Source organism: Tripterygium wilfordii, chromosome 21 (genome assembly GCF_013401445.1).
Source record: "Tripterygium wilfordii isolate XIE 37 chromosome 21, ASM1340144v1, whole genome shotgun sequence".
NCBI classification, from domain to species: domain Eukaryota; kingdom Viridiplantae; phylum Streptophyta; class Magnoliopsida; order Celastrales; family Celastraceae; genus Tripterygium; species Tripterygium wilfordii.
In genome coordinates this window covers 2,956,931-2,979,249 of record NC_052252.1, presented here as the reverse complement: position 1 = coordinate 2,979,249, position 22,319 = coordinate 2,956,931, and the positions used below count along the sequence as shown (strand labels likewise).

The 22,319-nt window shown below is 37.1% G+C and overlaps 5 protein-coding genes across 7 annotated transcripts; 3 read left to right on the top strand and 2 right to left on the bottom strand.

Moving 5' to 3' along the window:
- Positions 1 to 118: 118 nt before the first annotated feature.
- Positions 119 to 3,437, bottom strand: LOC119988978 (bidirectional sugar transporter SWEET2-like). The gene is made up of 6 exons (XM_038834250.1): positions 3,134 to 3,437; positions 1,678 to 1,714; positions 1,347 to 1,563; positions 1,085 to 1,243; positions 862 to 981; positions 119 to 697 (listed from the first exon to the last, which is right to left on the bottom strand). Exons 1-6 carry the CDS (start codon positions 3,192 to 3,194, stop codon positions 581 to 583), a joined length of 711 nt encoding a protein of 236 aa, XP_038690178.1. The 5' UTR covers positions 3,195 to 3,437; the 3' UTR covers positions 119 to 580.
- Positions 3,438 to 4,652: 1,215 nt separating this feature from the next.
- On the top strand, positions 4,653 to 8,820 carry LOC119987972 (probable sodium/metabolite cotransporter BASS1, chloroplastic). Its single transcript, XM_038832887.1, has 7 exons — positions 4,653 to 5,352; positions 6,692 to 6,785; positions 6,882 to 6,915; positions 7,011 to 7,065; positions 7,440 to 7,523; positions 7,607 to 7,894; positions 8,449 to 8,820. The coding sequence occupies exons 1-7, from the start codon at positions 4,768 to 4,770 to the stop codon at positions 8,599 to 8,601; spliced, it is 1,293 nt and encodes a 430-aa protein (XP_038688815.1). The 5' UTR covers positions 4,653 to 4,767; the 3' UTR covers positions 8,602 to 8,820.
- Positions 8,821 to 9,812: 992 nt separating this feature from the next.
- On the top strand, positions 9,813 to 13,651 carry LOC119989723 (putative rRNA methylase YtqB). The gene is made up of 6 exons (XM_038835398.1): positions 9,813 to 10,120; positions 10,290 to 10,353; positions 10,720 to 10,912; positions 12,030 to 12,103; positions 12,957 to 13,112; positions 13,253 to 13,651. Exons 1-6 carry the CDS (start codon positions 9,901 to 9,903, stop codon positions 13,374 to 13,376), a joined length of 831 nt encoding a protein of 276 aa, XP_038691326.1. The 5' UTR covers positions 9,813 to 9,900; the 3' UTR covers positions 13,377 to 13,651.
- A 383-nt stretch (positions 13,652 to 14,034) lies between these two features.
- Positions 14,035 to 15,902, top strand: LOC119989891 (protein Jade-1-like). Of its 3 annotated transcripts, none has more exons than XM_038835649.1 (3): positions 14,035 to 15,205; positions 15,313 to 15,392; positions 15,490 to 15,902. In XM_038835649.1, exons 1-2 carry the CDS (start codon positions 14,090 to 14,092, stop codon positions 15,364 to 15,366), a joined length of 1,170 nt encoding a protein of 389 aa, XP_038691577.1. In that variant the 5' UTR covers positions 14,035 to 14,089; the 3' UTR covers positions 15,367 to 15,392; positions 15,490 to 15,902. The 3 variants fall into 3 exon arrangements, with proteins under 3 accessions (XP_038691577.1, XP_038691576.1, XP_038691575.1); XM_038835648.1 differs by having other exon boundaries at positions 14,036 to 15,205; positions 15,310 to 15,392; XM_038835647.1 differs by having other exon boundaries at positions 14,036 to 15,205; positions 15,310 to 15,610.
- Positions 15,903 to 16,089: 187 nt separating this feature from the next.
- LOC119989889 (mitogen-activated protein kinase 19-like) lies at positions 16,090 to 22,232 on the bottom strand. Its single transcript, XM_038835646.1, has 10 exons — positions 21,808 to 22,232; positions 20,764 to 21,172; positions 20,429 to 20,556; positions 20,285 to 20,344; positions 19,434 to 19,583; positions 19,146 to 19,301; positions 18,664 to 18,875; positions 18,467 to 18,568; positions 17,777 to 17,940; positions 16,090 to 16,725 (listed from the first exon to the last, which is right to left on the bottom strand). Exons 1-10 carry the CDS (start codon positions 21,850 to 21,852, stop codon positions 16,277 to 16,279), a joined length of 1,875 nt encoding a protein of 624 aa, XP_038691574.1. The 5' UTR covers positions 21,853 to 22,232; the 3' UTR covers positions 16,090 to 16,276.
- Positions 22,233 to 22,319: the final 87 nt, after the last annotated feature.

Here is a 22,319-nt window from a genome sequence, read left to right as displayed (position 1 = left end):
TTTTCTTTTTTAATTTTTTGTACAATTATATTTATAGGTTCTCGTTTATTCTTATGGAAAATGGGATATTTGAGGTAGTGTATTGCTAAAAATGCAGGTCAACAACAAAGCGTCTATAGTAAGCTCATACGTTCATATTATAAAAGAGTGATTATGTTCTAGGAAAGTGTGAAACAAAAGCATACTCTGTATGAAGAAAGTAAAATAGATGAGAATTAGAAGGTATTCACAGCAGATAAAGAAATGCAATTGGATTCCATTCACTATAAACCTCAAACAGAATCTCTTCCCTTGGTGTTGGCTCCGCTGTCCGAGCCCCTGGCTCCTCCCACTGATCTACTCATCTCTGTCCACGCTAGCGGGCACCGAAAGCTGGAGGAGCTTAGGCGAAGCCAGAGATCTGACTTTTAGGGTAGAGATAGAAGGCGCTTTTAGAATGAGATAGCTCTTTGCTTCTTCCCTTCTTCCCTTCTTCCCTCTAGATGTATTGTCCCGAAATGGTTTCAAAGCATCAAAAAAGAAAATTATGAATGAAACAACACAACCTCTTTTTTTTTTCTACCTTTATCTGCAAATATAATTACTTAAGCGTATGCACTATCAATTGCTCTCTGCAATCTTCTCTAGATTTGTTTTTATAGTGAAAGTACAATGCCAACTGCACAATCCCCAGAATAGTTCCTATTCCATTTGGCACCTGAAATATATATGTACAAAAAAAAATTAGAAGGGAATAAATAATGCACATACGGACTAGTTTTCTGTTAGGAACGACTGAGTCAATAAGGAGCCATTCAGAAATATTTTTTAAAGAAAAAGATGAAAAAGATAAGGAGATGGAATGTGTCAGAGGAAGCTTACATATATAAAGACGTCGAGATTAAAAATTCCATATAGCAAGAACGATGTGCTCATCAAGAAAGTGGAAAGCGAAAGATAAAATGGCATGAATTCAACACTCTGAGTGCGGATCACCAAATTCTGGAAATAGATAAGAAGAATACTTCTTCAAAACTTAAGCAATCAAATGAACTGGAATAACCCACAAACTGGAAGAAGAAAGTAGTGCTTTTGATTGAATTACAATTATGAACAATGGAGACGCAAACATTGATATGAGGGAAGCGCAACTCAATAACCCAACAAAGATCCACCTCACGCCTCTATCAGCTATTTGCAGACTCCCGTAGACTATGATTGCAAATACACCAAAAAGAACCAGAAGAACTCCAAGCATTCTCAACTGCCCACAAAAAATGACGAGAAATTAAGCAAAGGTTTTATAACATAAGAAGCTATTAGGAACTTGCAATTGCTAGGGGGCATAAAATAAAAGGGCAAGTGACCTTTTTTGTTTTCTCTGCATATACGATGAATAGAATAATGTAGGCCAACTGAAAAACTCCACCGATCGAATTGACCGTCATAACCGGTACATTATCAACAGATATGAAGGGTGAGCCATACCACACACAGATCAAACAGTTCAAGAGCGCATATATATATGGCAGGCATGAGAACTGTTCAGTTGAACGGTTTCTTATCACTCTCCTAAATGTATGTCTGAGAGAGGAAAACAGACAGACGTAGGTAAGTAATGATTCTCAATGGTCATTTCAAGGATTTCCACTAATTAAGTATTCCCATATTGAACAAAGCACTTAAGAAATAACTTACATAGGTGACAAAAACAGCCCAAAAGCAAAGACGTTCCCTGCAATAAACAAGGTTTATTATGACATGATTCTTGAATATGATTCATATCAAGGTCCAATACAAAATCTTTACTATGTAATTCAATTATAAGTAGTTCAATACGTACTTTGAGTGATGCAAATACCTTCTAAGAATCAAACTGAAAACATATTTTTTTTCATCCTTCTTTCTTCTTTTGGATTATCTTCTACTTTACACATTACTTTTCGTATTCCCAAATTCATTTTATGATTTCCTTCCTGCAATGCAAGTTCCAGAAAATTGTTGTTTTTGATCTATTTTAATTCCTCCAGCAATTATACTAAGGAGCTTAGCAGTAAGCCAGTAATGCACCGATAAGCTGTAAGACCTATCAAGTACGTGTCTGAAAGAAAATCAAATGCAGAATGTCAATCAGCACCAACCTTCTTTGTTGGTAAACCAGCAAACTTCAAATCATCAGTTCCTCAGTTATTTAAGGCTTTCACTCAATTGGTTGGCATCACTTATTTATAACATCAGGAAGTCCTTATTATTAAAGCTAATTACTTACACTTTTTTGGTTCCTCGACAAACTGGTTCTGTCACTCTCAGAAGAAAGAATATTAAATATTAATGAACTAGCTATTGAAATTGTAGAAAACACAACTTCCATGCTTTATAGATCAAGAAATTACTTCAAGTATGCATAAATGATCCTTTCTTATATTTGCTGATCTAATTTCACCTGAACTGAGATTAACGGGTTCGATATTCTACAACTCTGGAAAGCCAATCAACGATATTACCAAACTGCTTGAAAATTGGAAATCTACAATCCCCAATCTCGAAAAAAAAAAATACTAGGACAAATTTGGGTTTGAAGCAACAAAATCAATTTTTCAACAAAGAAGCGTTAGATACGGCAACCAAATTATCACAATCTCAACTTGATATCAATTATCAAGCTCCAACTTCTAGCAAATAATGACCTACAACTTCCAATTTGAAAGTGATGATACCAAGATACGTCATCAAGACCGAAGCTAGTTTTGAACAATATCAGAAAGTATTCACAAAAGAAAGAACAAGTTAACCAAACAAATCCAACAGTACATAATTCACTTCTAAATCAAAGAGTTTGTAATAATTGAACTGTGCATTTACACCTAAACTGTAAAACCTCTTCTTACCCTTTAAGCCAAATCCCACTAACCAACAAGTTTCACAAACAACGAGCTCATGGGTATATACACATTTTTCGAGAAGATTCCTATGCATCAAGAAGTACAGAACAGAAACAAGGATTGAAGCATCTCTCTCCCTTCCCAAATTGATATCAAATTTGTTATCTGGGTTTCATGAATTTGACTAGTTCCTCGCATAATTAGTTAATTACAAAACAATTTCTTTATTCAATGAAAGCAGGAACCAGAGAGGCAGAGAAGAGAAAAGTTACCGGCGATTCCTGCTGCATCCTTGCAAATTGAAAAGGCCGGTGATGGATCAGAAAAGACCATTAATCCAACTCTCACCACTCCAGCCAATCAGAAGCAGACCCAAAAAAAATCCACATTCCCACACACCACACTAAGACTTTCTCTGACTCTTATAATAATATCCATCTCTCAATTATTTTCTCCCTGAAACGTGTTCCAGGTGCTAAGGAAAATGACTTGTACGCCAAAAGGACCCCAGAAACAGCTGTAGTCTATCTCCTCCTCAATATGTTTCTCCTCAAATGTGTTGCATGTGCTAAGAAAATGACTTGTATGCTATCTATGCTCTGGGTGTTTCTATTCCTTAATGTTCCTACAAAAGATGATTTTGACTTTCTGAGAAGAAAATTTAGAATATTATTTGAAGATCTAGATTTTTCTAGCAAAGAAAAACATACCTCTAAATATCCTTATGAATGGACAGGCGCATGGTATGAAAATTACATTTCCATCCGAAGGCAATTAAAATGATATTTGATGGAAAGTTGAGCCCACAAATATGATATTGTCGGTGATGAGCCATTATAGCTCAACAATCATTTTAAAACACGTCATTCTAATTAAAGAATGACTTGTCTGTATAAAGCATTTCAGAAATCCGCACCTAAATGATGTGGGAGGAAGGATCTGTCACATAAATATTAATCTCATGGCTTAAACTGGATCTAAACCTTTCTATGCTTCTATACTTGTACATGTATTGTTCATTCTACCATTATCAGTCTTTGTTTTTTGGCACTTTAACGTAAAAGGGTAAACAATACCCGTGCATAAAACTTTTTTTTATTTGTTTTCATGGGAGATCAGGGGCTCCAATTCCTTGCTCAAATTTTGGATCCAATTCTCCTCCAAAAATATGTTAAATCATTAATTTTTTTTGAAGAATGTTAAATCATGAATTAAAATGTGTTATTGAGTATTTTGATATTTATAATGTTATAATGTAGTTGATTTTGAAAAAAAAAAATTATAAATCCTAAATTCTAAACCCTAATTCTTAAATTTTGTTTGATAACCGAAGAATCACCCAGCCCAACATACCCTTCAGACAGCTAAAAGTATGTAAACCTCGGGCTGCAGGCCCTTGACGCACGGAAGTTTCCCACCTACCAACAAGGTAAGTTCTGAGCCAAGGCCCGATGCACGAATACTGACTAGCATACCACAATCCACTAGCAAGCCCCCACATGAGGCCAAAGTCTACGTGTAAGTGGTCACAAAGAAATACGCTTCTGATTGGAATTGAATCTTGGGCGTAATTACGCCTAACTCCTAAACTATAAAATCTAAACTTCAATATTGCATTTCACAAAAAAAATAAAATCATGATTTAACATGATTTTATTTTTTGGAAGGAATTGGTGCCAGGGATTGGAGTCCCATACCCTGTTTCCACGTCACTAGTTATTTTCTAATTTTTTTAATTTGTTTTCCACGTCAACTTTAATATGCCATATAAAATGTCACGTCAGACCCTCTAACATCCAGGTCATACGGGGACCGAGGTCGAAGCCCAAGGCCTCGTATGGTGTAGTGCTGTAGTGTCTACCGGAGAAACAACCCAGTGTCAAACGTCCCGAGGAATAGAGAGAAAATGCAGACCTCGCTTCCATACTCTCATGGAAGCACAAATCTCAGGTTTAAATCAAACGCAAACACGAAATTTTCAATTAATCAGACAAGAAACACACAGCTGCAACTTCTCTTGACTGTTCTAGCCGAACCTTGCCGTTCACTATCACCATCTTGTTGCCATCTTACTCTGAAGACTCAACATCGATTACAGCCCTCATCACTACTCCAATCAAGCAAAATCAGTTGGATTCGACCCTCCAATCTAATTCCCGGATCAAGAATTGCTCCATCAGTAGCGCCACTTCAGTGTGGCAATTCATCAAACAGTTTCGATGCTAAAACCGATAACAGCAGCAGGAGTTTGAGAGACTGGATTGAGCTGGTCGGGGAGGCTATATCTACTGCTTTTCCGATATGGGTGGCACTGGGATGTCTATTGGGGCTCCTGAAGCCAAGTTCCTTCAGTTGGGTTAAGCCTAAATGGCCCGTTTTCTTCCTTTCCACCACCATGCTTGGTATGGGCATGACCCTCACTCTCGACGATCTTAATGACGCTATTGCGATGCCCAAAGAAGTCCTCTCCGGTTTTCTTCTCCAGTACTCGGTTTGTTCTCTTCTTACACGCACACACGCATTGGCATTGTTAAGGATGTGATGGATCTTACTGTTTTTCCTTCTCTGTTGAGGTTTCAAGGTGGTGTTGTGATTATTGGAACCTGAATTAGAGCATATTGCAGATAGGGCCCAATTATAACTCCATTTTCCATTAATTGAGTTTTTGCGTTACATGAAAGGACATAAAATAATAGCCAGTGAAATTCTTGCATATTGCGAACTCATTGTGAATTATGCAGTTGGACAATGAAGAAAGGCGTTAGTTCATTACATCCCTGGTCAAAAATGCATACAAAATGTTGGGACTTCACCTTTTAATTTTTACTGTATTTTAGTAATTCTCTTTTTAGCTACAAAATCATCAGTGAGACCACTCTTTATTGTCTTATATAAATTCTGTCCATCTTTACAAACTTATTACTGGAAATCTTGTTTCATTGAACTAATGATCTAAACTGTATTTGTGTCTTACAAATTTTGAAAGTTGGAACTTCTGATATGGATTTTTTTGGATAAGTTTTGTGTGCAATTTTAAGGAAATGACAATCAAACAACTTTTAACGTACCTTCCCTTTACAACTAAACGACCAAGCATGCAAACTCAATCTAGTTCATACGTCATACTTTGACAGCTATACGAGCGTGTAGTTACAGGTTTGAGGTTTTCTGTGGAGATTGATGCTTAACATGAAGTACAATTGGCAGCTCAGTACAATTAAGTGCTTGTATGTTTTACGGTACCTTGACTCTTCCCTAGCCCCCCAACATGACTGTATATGTGCTACTCTATCTCAAACTAGAGAGAAGCTTTAATAACGTGAAAAGGAGAAGGGGAGATCTCAAGTTGGAGGATTGGAAGTTTGGAACTCATCTTCACATAATAACTACCCCTCATAAACTTGGACAATGTCTTCATTCTACATTCCAGCTGAGTGTATAAGGAATTGACATATTCTTCAATCATTTCTGGTGGAGACTTTTGGGATAAAGGTTGAGACTATACATAAGGGAGCCTCCATGCTGCTCCATATGTTTAATAACACAGTATTAGTTAATAGATTTTAGCTATCTATTCATCACAATGGATAACCAATAGTTGAGTAGTTTTTTTTTCCATTCATATGTGAGTCTACACTGCATCTAATTTGTAGAGTGTTACGCTAGAATTTGTTTTTCTGCCATTTTATGCAAATGGATGGTAATTTTGAAGTATTGGATCTGCCTTACTTTTTCAAAGTGAACGTAGAACCACGTAGGCTCATTATCCTACAAAATAGTGCCTTCACCAGACATAAATGTATTCAGCTTCATCTCCTGTGTTGTGACAGGTAATGCCAATATCCGGATTTCTTGTGAGCAAGCTTTTGAATCTGCCGTCCCATTATGCTGCTGGTCTAATATTGGTTGGTTGCTGTCCTGGTGGTATGTATGTAAGCTGGTTCTTGTGTGGTGTGGATATGACACCTTTCTAATTCGTCGAGATCCATCATGTGACAATTCTTAATTCTTTTGTTGCAGGAACTGCAAGTAATATTGTTACTTATATTGCCCGGTATGTGATTCTCTGGCTTAGAATGATCGAATTCTTGTACTTTGTTTCCTTACAAAAATTTCAGCCTTGAGATTCTAACGGTCAATGTGCTTCAGAGGGAATGTGGCACTTTCTGTTGTGATGACAGCAGCAAGCACTTTCACTGCAGTGGTGGGTACAACAGTGTAACTTTCATAATTTTATATTCTCTATAAGGTGGTGATTGTTGACAGAGCTTGGTGCATTTTTTTGATTTCAGTGCAGTATCATATGTAAAAGTCTTTTTACGGCATTTATTTGACATTTAGTGCACCGTTGTTTTCTACATTTTGGTTTTGTTTCTCTGCCTTCCTTCAGCATTGTAAAAGCTTTCGCTGGGTTTGAACAACATTTTCTTGTTGATTCGGTTTCCATTAAGTTACATTTTACAGGTTACTTGTTACAAATGAATTCTTACTTACCAAAAAAAATAAAAATATTACAAATTCATTACCCATTGATGATATTGACTGATGAATGCATTTTCCTGTGACTCGGTGTTACAGGTTATGACTCCCTTCCTCACTGCCAAACTTGCTGGGCAGTATGTTGCAGTTGATGCTACTTCGCTGCTTACATCAACCCTGCAGGTGTAGTGTCCTTCCAGGGGCTGTTTTAATAGCTTTTATCATGACATTAATAGTCATTTTCTTGCTATCTGCTATAAATACAGGTCGTGCTCCTTCCAGTATTGGCTGGTGCTTTTCTTAACCAATACTTTAACGGCCTCGTTAAATTTGTTTCACCCTTGATGCCACCCATTGCGGTGGCGTCTGTAACTGTTCTATGTGGAAATGCAATTGCACAAAATGCTTCTGCAATACTTTCATCTGGCCTACAAGTTGTTCTTGCTGCATGTCTTCTTCATGTATCTGGATTTTTCTTTGGATATGTACTTTCAAGGATGCTGAGACTTGATGTGGCATCTTCACGTACCATTTCTATCGAGGTTGGCATGCAGGTAAAAACATTACCTTGTAAACCTGAACTGACTCTGAAATTTTCTTCTTTTTGGTTCAGCCTGTATTGAAATATATATACCAAGGAGAGTATAGACATCTGGTAAAATCTTAATTGAAAAATGACAACAGCATTCACTGGGACTAAACAAGAATTGGATACGTTTGGAGTGGGTTTTTTCTTTTTCTTTTTTTACCCATACGTTTGTTTGGAGGGTCTTATTAATGAAATACAAAAGCATTTTATGTTTCTGGAGGTAAGATGATGTGTAAAAAATGCTACAATCTGTACATTTTTCTTTTAAGAAGGTGAGCCATTTATGAAGATAATTTTCAACTCTAGAGAAACTTTACTAGAAACTTGTGTATTTGCATGCATAAGCCACCCCAGAACAGTCTATTGCCATGATTTCCTTCCTTAGTCCATAATTTGGTTGCCTGCTTGTATTTTATTTCTGGGTTGAATTTGCTGATCTTTCGACAAAGTAACTGATATATGATATTTGTTTACTGTTGCTGTGGAGCTCTGATTTCATATCATACTCTTGTGTTCCAGAATTCAGTGCTTGGGGTTGTTCTTGCGACGCAGCACTTTGGGAATCCACTGACGGCAGTACCATGTGCAGTTTCCAGTGTATGTCACTCAATCATTGGTAGCATTCTTGCCGGAATTTGGAGGCAGAGTGTGCCAGCCAAAAAACAAGATTGAAATCCCATGTGGAAATTTAAACGATAACTTAGGGATTGGGCTCGCGAACATGAATTGTCTTGTTCGATCAATTATGTTGATAACTATTTCCTTTGACATGATATTTTCAATAGATCTTTGTCGAAAGGGGGTTGCTTTTAATGTGGAACAAGCTTCCTGAATTATGTTAGGTGCATCATTGATCCAATTGGTAGAACAATATAATTCCCTGGCTTGAAAGCATGTTTCTTTGGATGGTGAAATCAAGCCCCCAACCCATCTGGTATACAGAGAATTTCTTAGAGAGAGAGAGCCGTTGGGACTTTGCCGCCTCCATTTGGATCTCCTGGTTTCTCTCTCCTCTTGAACTTTTTTTTTGCAAGCAAAAAAATGATAACCATTTTTGTTTACCCTTTTGTTATCCGGCTGGAAGCTTTATTTTGGGGATTGGAGATGTAAAATGTCGGTTAAGCCATTTGCATTCCAATTTGCCTCTCCCATAAGAGATGCTTCCTATTTACAGGGCCTGTTTGGTTATAGTTTTCAAAACTGTTTTCTGTTTTTGAAAATTCAAATGAGATTGAAAATTCGTTTGGTTGGGTATTTTTAGAAACTGTTTTGTAAAATTGAAAACTGTTTTTGATTTTTAAAAACTAAAAAACCAAAACTGTTATTTGTTTGGGGATAATTCGTCTTCAAGTGGATATGTGTTTTCATTTTCGTCCTTAAATTTATTTATTTTTCAATTTTGTGTCTCAACTATAAAAAAGTATCATGTTCATCCTTAAAGTAATAAAGTGAGGAAATGGTTAGAGTTGCGTCACATCTATGTGGCATATCGAGAATTTCATATGTGACAAATATTGATAAATTCTAACGTTATGACCCTCAACTATAAAATATTGACAAATTCCAACATTATATGATCATGCAAAAATAATTATTTATTCTTTTGTCTAGTTGGATGTCACAAACGATTTTTTTGATGTCGAAATTTTTGAGGGACGAATATGAATGTGGTATTTTTACATTATTAAGACACAAAAATGAGAACTGAGAAAAAATTTAATAACAAAAACAAAATCACATATGTAATTGAGGGATGGAATGGAATGGTACATTTTAAATATCAGTGTAAAAATTGAAATATTGACAACCTTTTGATGCGGAAAAGTGATGTTAACCTTTTGCACTTTGTTTAGTATAAAAAAAATCTAAATATTATTTTACTTATAAACATCTCGCAACAAATTCCAGCCCTAAATTCCTCGGCAAAATCGCTTGGAAAGTGGTTACATTTCCTGGCGAAATCCTGTGAGAATGTTGTTAAACCGAATCCACATTCCCCAAAGAGTCCTCGCAATGCCTCTCATGCCTTTCTCACAAATGAAGTATGGCTTCTGCGTTTGCTTGTCTTCTTCTTGGTCTCATAAAAGCACGAGAGATTTCCGTTGCTTCACTGATTCGAGCACCAAGATTTCTGCTTCTGGTATTGAGAATACGGCTTCGATTTCTCTATCAAATACTTCTCCTCTATCAGGTACTTATTTTACATAGTAATAGAACCGTTTGAATTTGTGCAAGCTATTAATATATGATGTGCAACTGCTTTACTAATTTCAATTTTTGGAGAATTTCGTATAAATGTTTTGATTTGAATTTGAATTTCACCAGTTTGAGTATGATGGTTGGGCCTTTTATGTCTTCAGGAATAGAAGATGAAGTGGCAGGATATGTATTTGGCAAGAGGAAGGCAACAGAAGTGGCTCACTTGTAGGTACTTTCATGGTCAAACTTCCTTGGTTCCATCACAGATCAAGTGTGTGTTTATGAATGGAATTTAAACATCATTGTTAAGTCTAGTGTTTGGAGTTGAGAGTTCAGTCTGCATATTTTTTGAACCTCATTGCTGTTGAATTGAATGATGAAATCTGGTCTCATAGTAAATAGTGATGGCATATGACTAATCACGGTGATTGCTGGTGTTATGTTCACAAAATTGGACACTTTGGTGATCTGCCTTTCGTTGGCTTTATTACTGTGATTGAGCTGCACTGTTCATATAAATGGAAACTTTTTAAAAGGTAGAATTTTATTGTGGTTTATTAGTGTTTTCAACTTGTCATGCTTCTTCTCCAGGGTATGGAGACATATTGTCCAGAAAGGGGATACAGTCATAGATGCCACTTGTGGGAATGGTTATGATACTTTAACATTGCTCAAAATGATTACTGATGGGTCAGGCAGAGGTTGCGTTTATGGGTTCGACATTCAGCAGGAGGCTTTGCAAAATACTTCTTCTTTGCTGCATGAAGTTTTCCCAGAGAAGGAGGTATGCCATTGTAATTTTTGTTAAGTCCATTTTATTGTTTTTCTCATTTATTTTGTATTTTGTTAAGTCTAAAATCATTGTGTGATTTTCTTATGGTATTTAGTTAATTCTAAAATGATAGTGTGATCAGTATCCTTCAGGGGTCAAACATATATTTATCTTATGAGGGAAGTTTTGATATAATCAGTCTTATAAAAGAGTTTGTAACGTTATAAATATTTTTTAAGGATCTTCGTAAGCAGTTTTTTGATCGATAATGCAGTATTTTGAGAGGTTTGTCTACCCTAGAGACTCTAAGAGTAAATTATCTCGCCCCTCCTCAACTTTACATGTTGTAGTCTCTTATTTGCTATTTTCTCGCATCAGTTTTCTGACAATTAGTGGGAATGCACACATTCGCTCTTTTCCCTGCCTGGTCAAGGAGTTGGTCTAGGCCTCCCTTCATGATTTTTTCTCTCAACCATGGACTGGTTAGGTATTCCCCCAACCCTTCGCAGTCAAACAGCCCAATATTTCTTTTTGCCTATTCAATTACAGTCCTAATTGAGTTGAAAGGAAAGAAGTAGCTCATAATAGTCAAATATATAAAGGTCGTATAAGCATTTGGTTTTGAGAGTTATTTAATATCTTTATAATAGTCTTCCCTATGCAATTATGCATAAAGCATTTTATCAAGTGCTTGTGATCATTGCCCTATGATCACGTGCAGAATTTTTGGTTGTGCAACTGTTGCTCACTATTTTTTATGTCTCCACTTTTTAAGGTGTTCTTGTATGAAAGGATGCACCAACATTTTTGGCACCATTGGTTTGAATGCCCATCCTCAAAATTTAAAAATGAATATAAAAAAGTGAAAAGATGAAACAAGAAAAGGAAAGAAAAGTGGGTGCACCACCACCTTGGTCCCTTGTTTGATTCTTTTTTCCAATGTATAGCTCGACCCACCATTTGTGATCATATAACCCACTTTTGTTATTAGCTCAGGTTATATTAGGCACCCCATATCATTTTTTGTTTCCTGAACTGGATGGAAACGAAATTTTAGTCCTTTGTCCCTTCAACTCTCTTTAAAGTACAATAGCTGATGAAAGCTTAGCGATCTTAAAATTTTGTGCAGAAAGGATGCGTCAAGCTCTTCTCCATCTGTCATAGTCGAATTGAAGAAATCATTCCAGAAAACACCCCTGTGAGGTACTGATCAGAACTCAATTTTCTTGTCTATCTTTCTTTTATTATTTGTGACACAAGGAAGAGGTACGACCAGTGGCGAAATTGAAAATCTTTGTGAGCAGAGCAGAGTTTTGATTAAATAAGAAAAGAAAAAAATGCACCTAGTCCCCTTGAACTATTGGCTTACGACAAAGACCCCTTAAACTATTAAATCCGAACAAAACAACCTTAAACTGTGAGTCAATAGCAAACAACACCTTGACATGATTTTGTCTGTCAAAACTAACGGAGTTGATTACTCAAACCATGATCAAGTGTGATTAATTACTGATAGTCAAATAATATTTTCACTAATAATTGTTTGCCAATCTTCTCCTTGTTCCTCTTCATTTCTCTCGAAACCAAGGTTTTGCCTGCTTATGGCCATTTTCGCAAGGTCAGCATCTTTCACAATAAAAGCACATTTTTGGATTGGATTCATCTACTAACCCTTGCTTCCTGTCTCTCAAAGTATTCATTCTCTCTCTCAAATATCTTCTCATTGAGCTCAATCTCTTCAGATTTGGTTCCTTTAATCTCTAGGGTAGGTATTTTATACTCTCATTTCTCCGGTAACGGATAAGCATTTGGGGGATGGGAGTGGGAATCGAACTCTTGACCTCTTGGTCAAGATAATGAAAAGAATTTTGGGGTGCAAATAGTGATCTTATTTAAACCCTTCAATTGTGGAATTGTTATACGGACACCATTGAACGAGTTGTACTTTATGAAGGATATATGTAATGTCACAGTTCTTGTTGCTACTTATCTGGGGTTTAAATGGCCTATGTGCTCTTTAATAAGGCTATATTTTGATGCTTTTGTCTTCGTGTAGGCTTGTTGCGTTCAACTTGGGCTACCTCCCAGGAGGTGGAAAAGCTATAACTACAACCCCAGAAACTACACTGCTGGCATTGGAGGCTGCAAAGAGAATGTTAATAACAGGAGGACTTATTAGTGTGATAGTGTATGTGGGGCATCCTGGTGGAAGGTAAATTTTCGGCTCTTCTCGTTGTGGCTTTTGTTATCATTTCAGCTCTTACAAATTCCGTACTGTCGATCTCTGATTCAGTAGTCAAGCCCAACAAATCATTCAGGTGGTTTAAGATTGATTATTTTCTTGCCATTCAGGGAAGAATTGGAGGCTGTTGAAACTTTTGCTTCTGGATTATCAGTTGAGCATTGGACCTGTTGCAAGTTTCAGATATTAAACAGACCTTTGGCTCCTGTACCCATTTTCATATTCAAGAGATAAAAGTGCAAGTGTCATCGTATCCTGGAGAATTTATTCTTTGGTTTGTGCACACTTTTTTCATAGGAATTTCATGAATCTTTACTTGGGACACTCCTTTACGAGAATTTGGCTGAAGTCGCAGAGTGCAAATGTTGCTTCTGGATTATCTGGTTATTAGACTTGATGCAGCAGAAAAAGTTGATCATGAGTGTAATTACATAAAAATGGCAGGGTGACTACTAGAATACAATTATACAATGATAATGAGAAGAAACTGAAATTGATGTTTTTCGGAGTGTCCGGGACTTGCTGTAATTTTGGGGAAAAAAACTGGCATAATAATGTTCTTTTTGGGCAAAAAAAAAAAATTTAATTTTTAAAAGTCATCAACCCAACATGTATTTTTTTTTGAAATAAAAATCAAATTCAAAATGAAAAGGATATGATAATTTTAGATTATCAAATATAGACGCAAAATATTCAATGTTTTGATTGCTAACAATTTAATTTTTGTTTCGAATAAAAGATACAACAATCCACAATATTTTTAAAAGACCTTCTAAACTTTTGGTACGCAATTTAGACTTTCCCGCCATATTAAATAAGAGAAAATTTGAGATAAACTGAAAGTGATGAATTCGATTTTACCGGGTTTTCTTCCCTCCTTATTAGTTCCCTCTAAGGGTGTTTCACAAAAACCCCAAACCCTCACTTTCAGCACCTCAATTACCCAGATGAAAATGGATGCCAGATTCCAGTCCTTACCACCTCTCAAAAGATTCAGACTTCAACAACAACAAGAGAAAATGGATGCCAAATTCCAGTCCTTACCTCCTCTCAAAAGATTCAGACTCCAACAACAAGAAGAGCAGCAGAAGGAGAAATTAGCAGAAGAAGAAAACAAGGAAAATATGGTGATTCCTTCAACCTTACCGGCAAAGAAGAGAAGGGAATCCCGGGAAACACTTGCGGCTCGTCACTATGCCGCCGCCGCCGCCGCCACCACCACCACCTATAATTTGCCAGCGAAGAAAAGGGTATGGGCGATGCCTCCCGATTTAGTCCTTGAGATGCCCTTCTCACCTATCGATCTCAATGTCGAGTACAAGTCCTCTTTCGATGAAGAGGTGAAACCGAAAGAGGAGATCCCACTTGCAGATACTGCCGATCAATCTGTTCAAAAGAAGGAAGAGGAGAAGGAAGTATCAGTTATTGACAACGCTAGTGAATCATTTGAAAATAGTGATACTAGTCTGCAAGAGCAGGATGTAGAAATCAGTGACGTTGAGGATGATGGGATTGTGTGTGCAATTTGTGAAAGTACAGATGGTGACCCATCAGATCCAATTGTCTTCTGTGATGGCTGTAATTTGATGGCACATTCCACTTGCTATGGAGATCCTTTGATAAAGGGTATCCCGGAAGGTGACTGGTTCTGCGCACAATGCTTGGCCTCTCGCTTGTCCGAAGATCAGAATCAAGAAAAACCAGCACCATTTTCTTGCTGCTTGTGTCCAGTGAAGGTGGGTGCAATGAAACCCACCAGCGACGGGCGGTGGGCGCACATATTATGTTCGCTGTTTGTCCCTGAGGTGTTTTTCGAAGACCCAAAGGGCCGTGAAGGAATAAATTGTTCTATGGTGCCTAAGAGGAGGTTTAAAGAGAGGTGCTATGTTTGTATGAGCAGTAGTGGCTGCGCGATTGAGTGCTCCGAGCCTAAATGCCCGTTGGCATTTCATGTTACTTGTGGGTTGAAGGAGGATCTCATCATTGAGTACAAAGAAGGAAAGAAAAAGGCAGGGGCTGTTGTGGCTGGATTCTGCAAGGACCACACTGAACTGTGGAAAAAGGTAATGTTATGTTCAGGTCCTGAACATTTAAATAAATTGTAAGTTTGTGTGGCTGAATGATGTAGTTTTGTAGTTATTCATGTTTAGCTTTGTTATTTTTGCAGCAGCAACAGACAGGCAAGTTCAAGATTGTTGCCAGAGAAGAGCACCAGATTAGTTAGATTTATAGTGATTAACACAGCTTCTGGTACGATCTTATTGGACTCCAAATTCTGGTTGCTGTTTAGATTTTCCTATATTAGTCATGTTCTGAATCTTATTAACTTTGATGTCAATGGATATAGGAACTGCATGATGCATCTGATGGTTACTGTCATATGCAGGTATCCTTGATCTGTCTTTATCTTTTATTATGAATCTGGTCATTTGGGGAATTAAGATGTTAATACATTTGGCTATCCTCAATTTGCTGATTTCACAGTTTTCTTGAATCTGGATTTGGTTTTCTATATTCTCAACCTTGGTTTGAAAATCTTTCGGTTTTGATGGATTCATGCAGCAGTTTCTCCAACATACTAACTGTTATTTATTTTACATATGGCCTATCCAATCAACAAAACATCGGATTATCTATCATATCTTTTAAAATAAGAAAAGAACAGAGTGAATTAGGTAATCTGATGTGATGTTCCAAGACCATAATTTTTGAAGAAATTCAACATAGCAGAATGGCAGCTGCAGAGTGGAACAAGGAAACCCAAGCGGCTTGTGACTTTGGTTTGGAGGCAAACAGAGTGAAAAAGAACAGCCATTGATATATTACACTCCTGTGGCACCTCTCCAAGAGGGGTATCTGTGTGATCAATCAAGGCACATAGCTCTAAATCACAATCACAAGAGCAAAGCACACTTTCTTTATCATTCAACAAGAAAAACCTTCGCAATGACAAAACACACTTCTTTATTCAGCCAATTCAGTGTACTAACATCATTTAATTACAGGGACTCCATAGAAACTGAAAAGTTAGACAAACCTAAAAAAAATTTCTGACAACACACGCACCAAGTTCCCCGGCCCATCTCCCCCTCCAATTCTTGCCGTGAAAAAATGACTAGTTCACCTAACTTCTACTAAATAACACATGCCCTCTCAGACTGTCCACGTTGAACAGCTCCCAAATTCCGGTGAGAAACCACAGCAACTGCTGCAGCCCCAACTGCACCAAACTGAGATTGCGCCTGCAGAAGCTTAGCATCGATTGGAATTCGATCATTTAACTGATCTGCCTTGGATTGTGGTTGGTGATATGGGTTTGGGTTCATGTCCACAGCCGTGGTAGCAACTGGTTTTGCTGCCATCTTGCACTGTGAATTTTGTGGTTTTCCCAACATAGAATTAGTTCCAGCATCAAAACCAGATTTCTCCTGACTAGCAGTGTTGGTCTTGAAGTAACAGTGTGGATGGACAGTCTGCGGAGCAAGGACAGCACTTCTGTATACAATACTTGGACTATAGGAACCATTCATGGTTGCATCGTTATCAGAAGGCAAAACTGATCCACCAACTCTTCTTGGTTTTGCTGTATAAGAAAGATATTTGACTTGTTAACCAAATGCAATTGGATACAAGTAACAAAAATAATGCATAAAAAAATAAAGTAGCTAAATAAATTCACCTCAAATCCAGTTTTACTAATTCATGAATGCCAGCAATTCCAAATTCAAAAATTGGAGAATTTGGATAGGCATCCAAGGAGAACAAAAATTCACACGAGTCTCTCTAGGTTACAGAAGAAAATACGGCATATGTTTCATTTTTTGGTGGGCCGGGAATTTCTCAGCACAGGCATCACAACATTAAAAGCTCATTTTCCAACAATGATACAGGTTGGACAGAAACAAATACAAGGTGACAGACAATTGTCAAATGGTTGGAGTACTTGCACGGAATCTCACTTTCACGAGGGACACTAGGGACATCGAGGAACAGAATTCCAACCTCTTCAAATATAGACATACACAAATGGATTACATACCAACTCATAAATTCTGCAGACAAGACAAGGACGATCTTTTTTTGTACGGAAATCTGGCACAGCCAATAGTACTTACAAAAGTAGCCATATTCTCTCAGTTGATTCATTCTTACAGTGTTTCATAATGGAAAATTTGGAAATGAGTTGTCCAAATCATGAAGATAACCAAAAAAATTGAAGAGTGCAAATGCTTGGAATTAAAATATGTAGACTGGTTTAACTGCTGTCAAAAATTATGAATTCCTCGACTAGTGTTACTTACCATTTGCTTCTGGTTCTAAAAAAAGCTCATCAATCGAGCTGTATGCCACTTTTTTTTTTTTTTTTGAATACCACTTGATGTAGTTAGATCGTTGGATAGTTAGCAGTTGTAAATAGGTGGCCCCTTGGTGCAATTTATAAATTCCATTTATTCTTTTTTTTACCACTTAATAAAAAGAAATTAATGACGGAATTTATTGAAAGGGAACCGGAACTGATTGTCTGCAGTATCATGCAATATTACACAAAAACTACGTTTAGAAACTGTACAGAATTTCAGTGCCAACTAGTTGCCCGTCCATCAAGAAAAAGCTTAGGCTACAATTGTACATACCTGTTGGGACTCCAGGGGGAGGACGCAAAACCTTTGAAGGATTTCCAGCAACAGAACTAGTTACTATGAGATTTTTCGAACCTTCTTCTGCAACTTGCTGGCGTTCGGATGAAGATGAATTCAGATGTGCATTAGTAGGAATTATCCTTGAGTGAACAGTAGACCTATGAATAAAACCACATGGAAATTAGAAGAACGCAAGCCACAATGATAGAATAACTACCCAAACTTCAAATCTTTGTGACGAAATAAAAATCAGACAAGATTGGAACTTCCTTTGCAGCACCATTGTGATCAAAAACCGTTAACGGGCAGGTTTATTCTAACAGGGAAAGATGGGAAAATTCTAAAAGCAAAGAAAAGAAAAAAAACCTATCTGATAAGCGTTTTGTCTCCTCTGGCAGATCTCAAATCCCAAATCAATGATCAATCAAAACTTGAAAAAGAAACGAGTCTTTTTTCCTCCAAAATAAATTGTCCAATACCCCAAAGCAGTATTCTCTACTCAACAAATTTCTTTCAAAAACTCCAAAATGAAATTTATCTTTTATGGTTCTGGAAAATTTTCAGAGATCAATATCTAAACACATAGACCCTGCTTGAAGAGCATTTCTGGGGAGAACTTCAAATTATAACAGAACAAGCCAAAAAAATAGTAGTGTAGAACCCTGTAAATACAGAATACCGTACCGAGGAAGGGAAACATGCTTCCTCTCCGGAGGAATAACTGGCACACTTCTGCCACCAACTTCTTCAAGATATGCAAACTGCTTTCTGAATTGACCTATGGCACTGCATTGAACAGACATAGTCAGAATCATGTCTCCATAGGAGAGGAACAACCAAAATGAAATACAAGATTAATGCTCCGAGAGAGAATGTAGAACCTGGGATAGAGAAAATTTGCGCCTTCAGTTCCATTCATGTAGTCTTTGAGCAGCTGAGGGTGATATTCTAGTATTTCCCTGTAAATTAGTTCCCTAATGTCCTCCTTTGTGACCCTTCGCCTTTCAAACTCAAATTCCAACTTGGAGATTGGCTGACATGAAGGTTCTCTCTCCAATTTGGCCAAGCCCTTAAAGTATGGATCAGCCAATGCCTATAAAAATGAATGTTATTTAACTTAGATTCAGAGGAAAAAAAATGCAGAAAAGAGCAACAAGGACACTAAGGCTCCTACACTTATTAATAAGCAAAAATTACAATAGTTAAAGATAAGAGAGAGAAAAAAAAAAAAGTTGCACCAGTTGACAAAAAAGACATTCTAAACATAGAAGATGCTCATTTAATAAGCTCACAATATCCATGACCCAGACGCCATCACAAGGAAACATTCATATAAAAAAATATTAAGCAACTTAAAACAAACCTCCTCAGCAGTTGGCCGATCCTTTGGATCGAAGGCTAGTAATCTTTTCAACAACCTGAGTGCCAAAGGATCTACATTAGGAAATCTCTCAGCAAATGGAACTGGTGGTTTTTTCCTCATTTCACTAAGATATTTCCTGGCCTTGTCATTTCGAACCTGCAATTTTACAAAACAAAATTACTACCACAAAGTTCAGAAAGGAAAACCATTGCTTTCAAAAAAGATCAACAAACCCAACCGACAGGAAAAAAAGAAAAAGAAGAAAAGTATAAGGGATTGCATTCATACCCCAGCAATGGTCTCAGATGAAGGAATCCCAAGAAGATCAGTTATCAATTCTAATTGATGAACAACACTCTTTCCAGGAAACAATGGTTTCCCTGTCAATACCTCAGCAAAGATACACCCCGTACCCCATATATCAATTGCAGGAGTATACTGCAAACCAGGTACTACAACATATCAGTCAAGAAGAATTAGAAAATTTTCTACTTCAAATCAACCAGTCCAGAGAAATGGCCATAACCTGACACAATTACCTGAACCAAAGATATTTCAACTTCCAGGAGAGTTCATAGTCCTCCCTGAACAAGAATTATTTTAATCTAGGCATTACTGCTTACTATGAAGCACTAAGAAGTATTCTATAATCTATATAGAAATAAATTGCCTCAGTATTATCAATGGCTTACTATAGGCCACATGGTAAACAACACGTGCACAAGGCTCCTGCAGTGGACGGGATCGGTGACAGGCAAGATGTACACAGACATTACCCTACATAATATGTGGGAGTCTGTTTTCAGGATTTGAATTGTGACCCCTAGGTTGCACCCCTGCAATTCTACCATTGGACCACATGGTCACTTGTTAATATAGGACACATATGACAACAATTACAAACATGTCAAACCTACGCAATAATGCAATTCTTTCTTTCTTTTAGAAGATAATGATGACAATGAAAAATATTTATTAACAGAAGCTTCACAACTTTGCTTGTCTAGTCACACAGAGCAGATAAGCTAACAAAAAAATCCAGACGGAATTTTCAGTCCAAATCCAGTCAGACATGGATCTAATTATAGTGTTGTTAAATCTGAAACAAAAACAGAAAACACATGGTAGGTACGTCATACCTTAGAAAAGAAAGATCCACAGAGTTCTGGAGCCCTATACCATCTTGTGGCAACATAATCCTGGAACATAAATCAGAAAGAATGAGCAACTATACATGATCTGCATTCTCACAACTCCATAGAAGATTTCCAAAAGCCACTTACCGTCCAAAAAACAGTTGTTGGGGTATCACTAAATGCTACTCTTGCTAGTCCAAAGTCACAAACTTTGAGCTTGCAATTTGCATTTGCTAATATATTTTTCGGTTTAAGATCTCGATGGTACACATTTGCTGCAATAAAAAACCTTAAATTCAGAACAGTAAGCAAGAGACATCATTATAAATTGCATAAATAACCAATATAGACACTTCTTTTTCTCCTTTTGACAGGGTGGGGATATGGGAAGGCATTAGAGATAAGTAGATAACAATAGAAACCAGTCAATTACAAGGCCAGCCATAACAACAATTATCAGGGAAAAAATAAATAACATTGACCTGTATGCATATATTTCAATGCGCGTAACATCTGATAGAGAAAGAACTGGTGATGTTCCCTGGTCAAGTCATCATTCGCTTTTATGACTTGATGAAGATCAGATTCCATGAGCTCAAAAACAACAAATATATCCCTGAATTCCCTCTTCGAGGGTGGCAACATTATGCGCTTAATTTCAACAATATCAGGATGCCTTAAAAGTCTGAGCAATTTGATTTCACGCAATATCCGAATAGCATCAGACGTGTGCTCAAAAATATCCTGTATTTTTTTTATAGCGACTTTTTCACCAGTATGTGTGTCAATAGCTGCACATACAACTCCATAGCTTCCCTTTCCTACGACTTCAAGAATTTTGTATCTGTTGGCATCCCCATACTCGGTGAAAAAGTTGATCTCCTTCAGATCCTGAAGTATTAAAATATACTTTCAAATTCATGTAATAGGCAACCATATGTAAAAGAAGAAATAACATTTTGTAACGAAGGCATAGAAATAATTACATCACATATATTCACAAGGCACTACTTGCAAGGATTCTATAAATAGAGAGAGATACATCAACAAAAAGAAAACCACAAATTCTGATTTCATAGGCAGTTAGACACAAACAAACAGACAGACGAAAGAAAATCAAGATTGATGATTCTTAAAATGCGAGCATCCATAGTTGGCAGAATCAGACCTTTCATCCTCTTTTTTATTTGGGGGTCAGGGGAGAGGTGTTTGATGCAGGTTGGGCGTTTTGGGGAGAAGAAACCGATCAACCAAACAGAAAAGAAACAATTCACAATACAGATCGTAAATTTAGCTATACTTTTTCTTGATGATGATTTTGGCTATACTTATGCCAGAGAGGTCATATAAAACAAAGAAGAATCACACAAATAAAGCTTCTATGGTGTCAAAAAACTAAATTCCCTTTAAATATATTCAAAGAACCTAAAATTCCTAAAAAGAAGTACATGAGAAATTGAATAGAAACTAATATTCGTGGATGAAATTAACTTCGAAACCCAAGATCGAGTTACAAAGAGATAGACCTTCTTCGGCTGATCTTGGTGCATCTTTCCAGAAAAACTACACATCACCGAAGCCTTGTCAACTGCTCCTATGAATAATACAGAAAGACAAACAGAAGACGACGAAACTTCGCTTCCCCGACCTGCTTCGGAAAAGGAGAATCTCGTTTTCTTTCAAATCTGTGGAATTCGTTCCACCTCGAACTGCTTTGAATCAGACGCAAACAACCCCTCCTTCTCACAACTATAACTAGCCAAAACCTACAAACCCATAAAAACCCAGATCCAGATCCCTGAACTTCTCTCGCAATTCAATTCTCCCAACTACGCAAATCAAAGAGTGATTCAACGAAAACAATAGTCCCAGAAAAGAGAGAAACTTTTATCGGAATCTGGGATTTCAAAAAGAGCCGTTGGTTGATTTGGAACCCTCAACAGAGTCTAGAAGATTTGTCAGAGAGTCTAAAAGGACATGCCAACTACTATGCATATACATACATATATACAGACAACAGACCGACATTCTTATATTT

Excerpts from the sequence above, each read along its gene's own strand:
- LOC119988978 (XM_038834250.1), bottom strand. The coding sequence starts at position 3,194 with ATGGTCTTTTCTGATCCATCACCGGCCTTTTCAATTTGCAAGGATGCA. Across the intron at positions 1,715-3,133 it reads GGATGCAGCAGGAATCGCCG|GGAACGTCTTTGCTTTTGGG; the intron begins GTAACTTTTCTC and ends TGTTTATTGCAG. Across the intron at positions 1,244-1,346 it reads ATGCAGAGAAAACAAAAAAG|TTGAGAATGCTTGGAGTTCT; the intron begins GTCACTTGCCCT and ends TTTTGTGGGCAG.
- LOC119987972 (XM_038832887.1), top strand. The coding sequence starts at position 4,768 with ATGCAGACCTCGCTTCCATACTCTCATGGAAGCACAAATCTCAGGTTT. Across the intron at positions 7,066-7,439 it reads CAAGCACTTTCACTGCAGTG|GTTATGACTCCCTTCCTCAC; the intron begins GTGGGTACAACA and ends TCGGTGTTACAG. Across the intron at positions 7,895-8,448 it reads CTATCGAGGTTGGCATGCAG|AATTCAGTGCTTGGGGTTGT; the intron begins GTAAAAACATTA and ends CTTGTGTTCCAG.
- LOC119989723 (XM_038835398.1), top strand. The coding sequence starts at position 9,901 with ATGTTGTTAAACCGAATCCACATTCCCCAAAGAGTCCTCGCAATGCCT. Across the intron at positions 10,354-10,719 it reads GCAACAGAAGTGGCTCACTT|GGTATGGAGACATATTGTCC; the intron begins GTAGGTACTTTC and ends CTTCTTCTCCAG. Across the intron at positions 13,113-13,252 it reads GTGGGGCATCCTGGTGGAAG|GGAAGAATTGGAGGCTGTTG; the intron begins GTAAATTTTCGG and ends CTTGCCATTCAG.
- LOC119989891 (XM_038835648.1), top strand. The coding sequence starts at position 14,090 with ATGAAAATGGATGCCAGATTCCAGTCCTTACCACCTCTCAAAAGATTC. Across the intron at positions 15,206-15,309 it reads ACACTGAACTGTGGAAAAAG|CAGCAACAGACAGGCAAGTT; the intron begins GTAATGTTATGT and ends TTATTTTTGCAG.
- LOC119989889 (XM_038835646.1), bottom strand. The coding sequence starts at position 21,852 with ATGTGTAGTTTTTCTGGAAAGATGCACCAAGATCAGCCGAAGAAG. Across the intron at positions 20,345-20,428 it reads CAACAACTGTTTTTTGGACG|GATTATGTTGCCACAAGATG; the intron begins GTAAGTGGCTTT and ends TTTATGTTCCAG. Across the intron at positions 17,941-18,466 it reads AAGCATGTTTCCCTTCCTCG|GTCTACTGTTCACTCAAGGA; the intron begins GTACGGTATTCT and ends TTTTATTCATAG.